This window comes from Armigeres subalbatus, chromosome 3 (genome assembly GCF_024139115.2).
Source record: "Armigeres subalbatus isolate Guangzhou_Male chromosome 3, GZ_Asu_2, whole genome shotgun sequence".
Taxonomy (NCBI): Eukaryota; Metazoa; Arthropoda; class Insecta; order Diptera; family Culicidae; genus Armigeres; species Armigeres subalbatus.
The window spans coordinates 14,214,270-14,225,924 of record NC_085141.1 but is presented as its reverse complement, the minus strand read 5'-3'; the positions used below and the strand labels follow the sequence as shown (position 1 = coordinate 14,225,924).

Sequence of the window (11,655 nt, the reverse complement as noted above, 5' to 3'; positions counted from 1 at the left end):
CCCGACACAAAAATATTTGGAATCAAAATTATTTGAGGCACCATACTAATGTTATTGCTTGATTATGACTTTAGGCGACCGAGAAAATCTATTACTTTTTTTTCTAATTCAATGGATTTCTAACAAAACAGTCGTTTTCAAATTTATCATTGACGTGGAAAATGAATATTTTGAGCAATCATTAATCGTGTGACATCGAAAACGATTTAAAAGTTTAAATTGAAGCCAAAATCTGCAATTTTCACTTATTATTTATTTATTCAGACTGAGCCCGAAGTGGCCTGTGCGGTACATAAGAGTCTTCTCCATTCAACTCGGTCCATGGCTACACGTCGCCAACCACGCAATCTACGGAGGGTCCGCAAGTCATCTTCCACCTGATCGATCCACCTTGCCCGCTGCGCACCTCGCCTTCTTTTCCCGTTGGATCGTTGTCGAGAACCATTTTCACCGGGTTACTGTCCGACATTCTGGCTACGTGCCCGGTCCACCGCAGTTGTCCGATGTTTGCGGTGTGAACGATGAATGGTTCTCCCAGCAGCTCATGCAACTCGTGGTGCATTCGCCTCCTCCACGTACCGCCATCTGCACCCCACCATAGTTCTTATGTAGCACTTTCCTTTCAAAAACTCCCAAGTGCGCGTTGGTCCACCACGAGCATGGTCCAAGTCTCTCACTTATCATCTCTGTATACATATACGATATGTAGCATACCGCGAGGGACTTTTTTCGCAAGTTGTCATGATAGAGAACTGATTTGGGAGGCTATACCCCATCATAATTTTCTTTTAGAAAGCTCCAAATGCGGGGATCACTGGCTCTGATAATGCATTTCAACTTGTTCTACACAGCTGTGCAGTAACCACCACGAAATAAGCGAAAACAAAGCGAGAATCACCATTTTTCTGTGGGGGCTGCCTATCCGATTCTGTTTTTTTGCACTTGTAAGTTTGATAAATTTGTTATCATGGCTTGTTATGATTCGGAACAGTTTTTGCCTCTCTTTTATCGTTGTTCGTTATCTATTGAGAGCGATTTCTGCAAACCCTGCTCTTGAACCTCTTGCTTTTTCCTTCGTTCGACGTGTCGATGACCGATCCGCTTAGCTTCCCTGTTCAGTCTAATGTAGACTTCCTCCATCTTCTCAAAATTACTTGCCATAATATCCATGTCGTCGGCGAGGCCAAATAGCTGGACGGACTTATTGAAAATTTTATCACTCGTGTTAAAATTGTGTTGTGTTTTATCACTCGTGTTAATCCCTGCTCTTCGTTATACGCATAACTGTCCCATGTACATAGGAAATCCCAGCAAACATGGGACAAATATGCGTATGACGGCAGTGCATTCTTCTCTTCCACTAACTGCTCACATTCGCCGTCATACCAATCATTTCTCTGATCCGGAGGCACCTGCCAAGTGCAGCGATTGCGGTGCTACCAATGGCGGATCGAATATTTCTCCAGCCATCTTCGAGAGACGCTGCGCCTAGCTGCTTTTCCGTTGGTAGTGCCACTTTCAGCTGCTGAGCGTATCCTTGGGCTAGTCTACCGTCTTGTAGCCGCCCAATGTTAAGCCGCGGCGTTCGACTTCGACGCGTGTTGTTCACCGTCGAGAGTATTGAGCGCAGGCATACTGCAACGAGGTATACTATAGTAGTCGGATTCAATATTCGCACTGCGGTAAGTGCGGACGTTCGTGATGTTGGAGAAGAATTTACCGTCGATTAGAACGTGGTCGATTTGGTTTTCCGTTTCTTGGTTAGGTGATCTCCATGTGGCCTTGTGGATATTTTCGCGGGGAAGAAAATGCTTCGCATTACCATTCCATGGGAGGCTGCGAAGTTTATGCATCGTTGGCCGTTATCATTCATTACGGTGTTCAGACTATCCGATTCGATGACCGGTCTATACATTTCCTCCCTTCCTACCTGAGCGCTCATGTCACGATTTTGACGTCCCGCAGTGGGCATCCATCGTATGTCTGCTCCAGCTGTGCCTAGAACGCTTCTTTCTCGTCGGGTCTCCCTTCGTGTGGGCAGTGCACGTTGATGATGCTATAGTTGAAGAAACGGCCTTTTATCCTCAGCTTGCACATCCTTGCGCTGATTGGCTGCCACCCAATACCACGTTGGCGCATCTTGTCCAAAAATTATAAACGAATCAAATTTATTTCTCAGCAAAAACCCGCGTTTACAATCAGTTAGTCGTGGATAGACCCCAGAAGAAGTCTTTATATCCGCCACTCTCACCTCACTACATCGTCTTGGCCAGGATAGCACCGCTGAATAACTTCCATGAGCCAATTTACTCGCTCATTCAAAATGTCTGTGTTTTTTCCTTATTGTTTGTTATGATGGCCAAATTAAAAAAAAAAAGACAGAATCACCGTCTTCGACCAGAGGTCGCACAGACTGAACACATCTAGCATGACTCATGAGACAACGAACGGAACATTTACACAACACCCAGTGGACCAGTGAAGAACTTTTCGCTTTACGAAAAGTTTTCTCTTTACCGGGGCGGAAATCGAACCCACACTCCACAGCACGTGCGTCTAGTCGATTGACGTCGCTAACCACACGGCCACGAAGCCCACAATTTCTTCAGTAATCAAGTGCAATATAGTTCTGGCGTCATAAAATAAAGTAGATACATGAAATATATCAAGTAGAAGTGATTTTGAACGTTTCCAAGTTATCTGATTACTGTAATTACCGATATTGAAAGCCATATCCCTGATCTAAGAGTTATAGTCATATTTCTTAAAATCTGATCAAGAAATAAACCTAATTGTGCCAGACAGAAGGGAAAAATCACAAAACACTGTAGACATATATGTAATCAATTTTATGTGTTGAAAATACTATTTTGCAACATTCCAGTTCATCCAAAATACAGCATCCATTCGCTAACTGGGCTAAAACATCAGTCCAGTTAACGAACGCCGCTTTTTAACTGGGCTATCGAGGGAATTTACGATGCATTGTTATGATCAATGTTTTACATGGAACCACAACAATATACCATTTAGATTCCCCTCGCAGCAAAGTGTTTGTTTTTGTTTTTTGACGGATAACTGTATTTTAACAGGGCTTTGGCCCAATTTGCGAACGCCCAGTTAAAAAGCAGTCCAGTTGAAAGGCGCCCAGTTAGCGAACTGTTGCTGTATCCGTGAGTTCATGTTTTGAATTCTACCATAGAAGCGAAAGGTAATGTGCACATAAAAATACTCAGAGTACATCCTACTCAGTTCAAAGATATCAAATGACTCATGGGAACTTTTTCTGCGAGCCCCATTGTCACATTCTAGAATGCGCGAAATGTTCTGAAGTTCGGTTCGTAAGACCAACGAAACAACGGCCTCCAAAATGTTTTCGGCAGCTATCAAAACCTTTCCCAACAGATCCTAGGATACCTGCCAAGAATCGTTATACCGATATTTCTGCATTTCAATACACTGAAGGCCATCCAAAACGTTCTTGAGTTCAGGTCGTCAGATCTACAATCAAGTAGAAGCGCATTGCTTGTTTCAAATCAAGCTCAGGTCAACTCAAAGAAATCAAATAACTTATTGGAAATTTTTCTGCGAGCCCCATCGCGGCAAGATAATATATTCGATGGAAGGGGTGTCCGCGCACAAGGCGAACATGTGTCAGCATTTCGTATTGGAAGTTTATGTATTTTACCGTTTAACAATAAACACGCACTACCACCCACTCGAATGATAACTGAATTGCTTTCTTGGCTTGCTGGTGTGTGCCGAGCTAAAAGAACCGTTATGAATTGGACACCAGCAGCTAGAAAGAAGAAGAAGCAGCCCATGACGAGAACACCGACAGCAATGATGCCTTGGATACATGACGCACGCTGATTGGCCGACCAATCAGGAGGGAGATAGGATTCAACGGCATGTATATAAGAAATGTGCATTAGCTCAAGAGTTCAATTGTTTGTAAACCATTGACGTGAAATATAATTTTCTGGACTAGCCAACATAATCAGCCTTTCTCAAGGCTACTAAAGAGTTAAAGAATAATTTCTTCTATAGTCGCTATCGTACGGACTTGGAGGCCCATCTATAGATACAGTCCCATCCCCTACCGAGCCAACTGGTGGCTTGTCCAGATAATACTTCAGTGGGAAGGTTGCCGCTGTCGAGGTCAATATTCCGACAGTTCACCGCTAACCGTCCGTGACCGGACAAGGGGAGAATCAGCCTGGTTGAAAATGAAGCCAAAATATCTCTGGCTGAAATGTATTTTCCTTCTGATAAAAACGTCTTATATTAATTATGCATTTATTTTTTTATTTAACTAGAAATCGTTATCTGATTGACATAGATTAATTATGTATTGCTGTAGTTCAGTTCGTTCATATCTCATATGAGCGAAATACGAAGTTTTGCATTTGAAAATAAAAAAAGAATTCAATATGTTTGTATAACACCTAATCGTAAATCATCATTTGCCTTGGAGGTAGAAAATCACCACTGCTCTTCCTCTTCACTTTCAACTGCTTTGGTTCCACCGCTGATGTCTAACTTGCGGATCATTTCTTCCTCGAATGAAGAATCGCGATCTTCTGTTTGTCGCTGTCGTCGAGGCCATCGATTATTCCCGTGGTTCATGTGATTCATGATCGCGTGTGTTTTCGGACCAACAGTGGTACTACGAGAATCTGCATTCACCTCGCTGCTTCCCAAAATTAAATTTCCTTTGGAATACTGCACATTGCCTAAATTGAATCCTGCTGGCATTATATTGAGCGCCGCTCGAGCGCCATGAGCATCAGATGAATTTGCAGCATCCTGTTCTTTCTGAATAGCTGCACGGCGACGCAGTTTGATTTTGTGCAAAGCAGGAGCCACGTCTGCCAAACTTTTATTGTAGACCTCACCGTTATGTTGTCTCGTCAGTGAATGGTCGCTTCGGTCATTGAGATTATTATTCACTGTTTGTCTGATTTGCTTTGGTGGATGGCGTTTTTGTGGGGAAACCAGATGGTCCGATTCTCGATCAGAATCGGATTCGTCCAACAAAGTTTTGTACTCTAGATCGTATCGCCGTCTAGGTTTGTTTTGTGGCATTGACGACATAACCAAAGGAGATACAACTGGCTTATTAAGTTGCTGTGAACTGATTGGAAGATAATCATCCAACGAGAAATTTTGAATAGTGGATGATGCCGTATTTCGTTTATCCCATTCCACGAATTTCTCACGAGCTTGTTCAATGAGGTATTTATCCTGGAAGCGCTTTCTTTCGGACTCGAATGCTCCCGTTGTGGAGGCATATTGCGGGCGGAATGTATTGGTATGATATTTCATGTTTTCGCGATGGTCGTTGTCTTCACACCGACGCATATCCAGTGTTCGCAACAACGGAAATTCTGAAAATGAAACGAAATATTGTATGCACCTACGTAAACTTTAGTTAGCCTTGCGAGCAAGGGTATAAGATTGCCAATCCGTTCGAAGATGGGAAGTTAGACAAATTGGAGATTTAGGATGTTTCATACATGATAGCCATCTTGACTCCTCTAAAAAAATATATGGGAAAGTTACCCCCGAAGGAAAATTGTATAAATTGACTTATACATGAAAGGGAAACTATTATACTCTCGTGTAAAAAATGTTTCAGATACTAATATTTCTGAAGGTCGTTTGGCCAAAGACACCGTGAACTGTAGTTGAAATAAATTCCCAGTTACAGTTAGTACGTAGAGCTATTGAAGAATATTTTGCGATTTCTTACAATCCTATGCATATATGTACTCACAATCTAATAAAAAGCCTAATGATTGAAAAAAGCGGTGACTTACTGTCATAAAATTCACGATTTTCGACCATCATCACCATTTTTCCGCCAGCCTTTTTCAATAAATCCAACGCGTTATTGGTTACGTTCTGATGGGAAGTAAGTTTCAGTATCCCAAAGAACATATCCACGCCCTGTGCCTGGTAGTGTCGTTGGTCGCAAAATTTGATCGTAACTGCGTCTTCAATCAGACTTTGAAAAACTCGGACCACGCCTGAACACCAACTGTCCACCATCTTATGAGTGTTACAACCTTCCAAATAGTTATAACTCTGAAAATCCAAATAATCTTATTAAAGCACTTACTTATAATATGGAAGAAATGCATGCGTGTAACCTGGATTGGATTTAAGACCTACCGATTCTGCTGGCATAATCCCTATCAAACCGCCGTGCTTAACGGTGCTGGGCATCTTACCAAATCTCAATGGCAGCGGTTTGATGTAACGACAGCTGGTTTTGATTGGGACACCTTCGTCGATGGCCCAAACATTGCACATCACCTCTCCGCTGAGATCCTGCTGGATATCATCGATTGTGGCTCGCGTCCAGCGTCCCAATTGAAAGTAGAAAACCGCCACCAGCTCTCCGATCTGGGTTGGCTTGTACACACCGGATGTAATATTGCCCCGGCCGAAAGTGTTCTCGCAAAACTCAATCAGCTCCAGCTGGAACTCTTGCTCTTCGGCATTGTAAAGATAAGCAGACTCATGCTTGAACCAGAAGTTGTGTGGATTGATATAATGCGTAATTCGAATCAGATCGTTATCATGGTCTACACTAGACATTGCTGATGCGAAAATACGATTCCCCAACGATTTTCCACACCAAAAATGGAAAACAGATCAAATTCAATAAAGATTCGGAACAGAACAGTCGATTTTTGCGAAAAAGTGAGACGATTGCAACCGAAAGCACCGAAAGCGTTTGTTTTTTGTTTGGTTTTACCGGTTTTTTGTTTTGATTTTACCGGTTTTCCGATAAGATGACAACACGGTCCAATAAACAAGTGAGAGGTGCGGAGAAATCGCAGTTTGCGTGCGTGTTGAATTCTCATGACGTTTTCGGTTTTAAACCTGGGTCAGGTCCGACCCCGACTCTGAATATTGTACGTGGATTTCCCTATTGGACCCGACCGTTTGAAATAGTCGTTCCTTGAACGGTCGTTGAAATCGCCGTTCTCACACCCGTCTTCATAGTAAAATCTGTCAAAACTGACAAGTCTGCAACGTGCTTTTTGCAATTTCCCTCGGACTTCTCTTTCTTTTCAGATGTTTTGACATCTGTTTTGATAGACAAGGAGCGAAAAACAAGGTAATCTACCAAACATTTTTTGAGTTTGGCAAACCTTGCTGGAAAAGGGAACGTTTGAAATAGGCAAGTGAACCGACCTTCGAATCCATTGGTCAAGTAAATCCACAATAACCGAACGAAAAACGAATCGGGATCGAGTCAGTATGATGGTATTAGTGAGAACTCAATCTCTATCATCTGTTTTGTTTTCAATTCGCATTTTTATCAGCTGGCAGAAACAGACATATTTTATCTATTGAATTTTGTTATTAGTGTTATTTTTTTCTTGTTTTATGAATTATGGGGAATATCAGACGTTTCTTCTGTTAATTGTTTAATGACTAAAATTACTATTATTTCATCAATAAATTAATGTGATTATGAGCTTGTGATGAATGACGACGGCAATGTGGATTGCCGTGAAAGAATTTATGCCAATCCGTGTTTTCCGATAAACTGTTATGCTTATTCTATATGGCTTTTTGGGTAACTTGAATTATCAATTATGTCATTGAAATGGAACAGAACAAGAAAATATGGAAACACTTTGTAAAAAATCCAATACAACATTTATTGAGATTTGGGGCCTTTTATTTTAAAACAAAGAATCAAATCGTACAAGAGTTGAACAGCATTATTTTTTGCCATTTGCATTTTTTTTGCTGTTTTTCCCCCAAGAAGAGGGGACCCTGTTGGATAAATTGCAATTTCGTCAGAACTGCAAAAACCAAATACAGTAGACGTTCGATAACTGCAAGTCATTTAACTGCAATGCTTTTTAACTGCAATTCGATAGTTGCAACAGTTTTGCAGTTATCGGACCGCTAAACTTCAAACTGATGTCAAACTCAATGACAGCTGCATTGCGCTGCACATTTGGATGCACTTTTATTGCATCTGACGTCGATTGACAACCGTTTGACGTCTAGAATGCGTTGCAGTTATCGAACGGCATTCGTTAACTGAAAAGTAAACATTTTGCAGTTATCGAACGGCTACTGTATACAACAGAGGAAAATATTTTTTCACTACATAATCTAAACAGGAGATTCAACATAATCAATATCAATGGGATAAAATATGTATTTGTCGGTTTTTTAACGAATTACAACTAAAAACCTATCTTCCACTGAAAATTATGCTCAATTCGTATAAAAACTGTTCCTGAATAAACATTTGAATTTATTTATAAATAATCATTTATAAATAAATACAATAAATTTGTAAATACAATAATTGTCTTCAAATCAGTAACCTTGAACAAATTCTAGATTGCTTTGAGAATAGGTCGTATGTACAAACGAGAGATTCTCTTTGATCACGCTCTCTTTCGCTAATATATCGGCTAGTTTCGCATGTATTGCTACATTTTCACTTCAGCATGATAGACAAAGCTATTGTCTTCGGATATCTGCCAAAAAATTCGAAGCAAACTTTCGTATAGTTTCGTTTTAATCGAAAGAGAATAGATCCAAAGAGAGGCTCTCTTTTGCACATACGACCTATTTTCAAAGCACTCTAGAATTATGCACAGACTGCAATAATGAATAAAATATGGTATGAACATTTTGGTATAAATAACTTCATAGCGGCAGATACTCTGGTACGCTATTTTCCCATTGATAGAGCAATTATACCTAAAGCATATGTTCGAATACACAACGTAATAGTGAATAAATAGCAGCTACCTTCTCGTCACTGCATTTTATAAATCACATTTTCAACCAAATTTTCAACCCTTATTTTGTTTATAGTGGAGCTATCATCTGAGGTAATCAGCGAAAAATATGTCGATATCTAAATCCGATTCACCATCAGAGCAACTTGAAGACAGCACAAAATTAAAATAATCCATTTTTGTGTGGAAGAGCATTAAAATTGATAAATTTAACAAATGAAACAAACAAAGCAAATACCCATCCGTGTCTTTTACGTTTTCATTTTCCTTTAGCGTAAACATAAACACCAGTTTGACAGTTTGTGTTTGAATGTATTGGTGAACCTAGGTTGGATCTCGATAAATCGGCAGAGCGAACCTCATTCATTTTGGGTCGGATCTGGTGCGGATCGCGATCCAACCTGAACGAATAACCGAACGTTTTGACAGCTGTTAGAGCGGATCCGGTGCAGAACTAGGTTCGACCCAGCAATAACCGAAAACGACATCAGCCATTGAGTTTTCCATCCGTTTCACATCCGTATAGGCCTTTTCACGAGACGTTTAAAAACAGCTGATTTTATCGTCAATTGACAGTTCTTCTATGAAAATGACAGCTTCGGACCGGGGGTCTGATGTTTTGGTTGTGTTTTCGTAGTGTAGATGCAGTCTCGTTTCTTCTGCTTGTCGTTTATGGAACTGTCAGTGTGGAACGCACCTATCTCTTTCTTTCCCATGATTCTTCTTATGGCTGTCAGTGCGGAATTTTCTATGTTGGCTACGAAATGAACTGTGGTGGAGGTATACAAGTGTCAGTCCCGTGTTGTAAACAAGTTCAGTCTCGGCAGTGTCACATGAAAAGGCCTACACGCTTAGATGTGATTACCTAAAATTAGGTTTTTGTTTTACCTATAACTAGGTAATGGATGTTTACTTGAATAATCGGTAAAAATTAACGATTTTTTTCATTATTTTTTACCTAATTTAGAGTATTGTGTCTTTTCCAGTAACGACGCTATTTTGTACATAAAAATAGTTTATTATTGTCTTTGTTAAAATCGAGTCTACTGCTGGTCTATTGAGTTGCTGTTCCAGATTCTGAGAATATTCTTGGCGTCTTCTCGGTTTGCCTTTCCAGGCACCTCATTCTGGCTCTCAGGCTTCCGGATTTCTTATAATTAGATATAAAGGTAAGTGGCAAATATTCTATAGCGACGTTTTTGGATCGCAATATAAAAGAACATTTTTGCTTTCTGCAGGCCTTTCCGGGATATTGTTATATCCGCTTATTGTACCATCTGATCATCTTGTTCCGTCCCTTCTAGATGCTAAGATCTTCTTTCCAGCTGCCGATTTCCAAAAATCAAGGTGAGTGGACAATTCTCAAAGTCGGTTTCGAAATGCAATATTTAGGAACTTTTTTCATTACAGAAATCCTATCAACTTTACCCAAGGTTTTCTGGCTTTTCTTATGTGCAGTTTCGACAAAACTTTTGTTTTTGGAAACCTTTTGAGCCATGAATATGCATATACAATGCTCCGTAATTCACCATCACCTGCATCATATCGTCGGTCCCTTTTTAGAAGTGATAAATGTTATAATTATTATAGAAAAATAAAATATAAATTGGGTTGGGCTTCCATTTGTCATCAAACTGTCACAATTTCATCTCTCCAGAAAATTTGGCATATTTGTTCAAATCTCCCTGGATAGGATGAAACTGGCAATATGAGACAAATAATGGAATATTTTTTCCTTTTTTGATAACAATAAATTTTATCCGGAAAATAAATGTCATTTTATTTATTTTTTTTTCAAATCAAAATAATGAATTTTAACCTAATTTTCGGTTAAATATTGTCGGCGTAGCACCAACTTAGAATTCGGAAGTCGGGACTTCCGAACCGAACTTTCTTCCGAAGTTTTATCTGTCAAACTAATTGATGCGTTGTTTAGCGCATCTTTAGACGAATCCAGCGAACTATATCCGAAGTTGGGAAAGTTGCCTGTATCGAGAGAAAAATCCAACTTCGGTATAAAAAGCGGTATAAATTTATTCCGGATACACAATATACCGACTTCAAGCGGTAATTTTTATCGTTTTCGCAAAACCAAAACAAAAAATAAAAACCTATTTTTCGGTAAAAAATAACGACCCTGATCGGTAATTTATAACGATAATTCTTGTGAACCACCATTACCTACATTTAGGTAATCGATGATTACCTACATTTTAGGTATGTGCACTTTAGTTCGATTATCGGTAATTTTTACCGACTTTTAGATAATCCAGTCTAAGCGTGTATATCCAGTTTTCCGCGAACGGTAATGGCCGCCAGCTTGCCTGCGGGTCAGTCTCTGATTTGACGTTTCTGGAGGTCAACTGCACCCACCGCTCCGAGAATTTTGATCAATGTTGCATATAAGAAGGTGCTGATTCAGTGAATTCAAGCCTTCTTATATTACACATTGATCAAAATTCTCGAATGGTGGGTGCAGTTGACCTCCAGAAACGTCAAATCAGTGACTAACCCGCAGGCAAGCTGGCGGCCATTACCGCTTGCGGAAAACTGGATAGGATCCCTATCCAGTTTTCCGCGAGCAGAATTTTGATCAATGTGTAATATAAGAAGGCTTGAATTCACTGAATCAGCACCTTCTTATATGCAACATTGGTCAAAATTCTCGGAGCGGTGGGTGCAGTTGACCTCCAGAAACGTCAAATCAGAGACTGACCCGCAGGCAAGCTGGCGGCAATTATACCGCTCGCGGAAAACTGGATAGATTTTACCGGTTTGCGTAGAGATGTGAACCGTTTTTGTTTTCCTCAAGGTTTTGCTTTCTGCTTCTTGGCTTCTTTGGTCATCACAATTATTGTGGAAGAGT

At 40.3% G+C, this 11,655-nt stretch overlaps 1 protein-coding gene across 1 annotated transcript; it reads right to left on the bottom strand.

Annotated features, from left to right (window-relative positions):
• Positions 1–4,282: 4,282 nt before the first annotated feature.
• LOC134225841 (uncharacterized) lies at positions 4,283–6,838 on the bottom strand. The gene is made up of 3 exons (XM_062706224.1): positions 6,178–6,838; positions 5,823–6,090; positions 4,283–5,390 (listed from the first exon to the last, which is right to left on the bottom strand). Exons 1-3 carry the CDS (start codon positions 6,604–6,606, stop codon positions 4,486–4,488), a joined length of 1,602 nt encoding a protein of 533 aa, XP_062562208.1. The 5' UTR covers positions 6,607–6,838; the 3' UTR covers positions 4,283–4,485.
• Between the last annotated feature and the right edge of the window lie 4,817 nt (positions 6,839–11,655).

Coding starts and splice junctions, on each gene's coding strand:
- LOC134225841 (XM_062706224.1), bottom strand. CDS start 6,606: ATGTCTAGTGTAGACCATGATAACGATCTGATTCGAATTACGCATTAT. Junction 6,091..6,177: donor GGATTATGCCAGCAGAATCG/GTAGGTCTTAAA, acceptor TTGGATTTTCAG/AGTTATAACTATTTGGAAGG. Junction 5,391..5,822: donor AAATCGTGAATTTTATGACA/GTAAGTCACCGC, acceptor TTTCATTTTCAG/AATTTCCGTTGTTGCGAACA.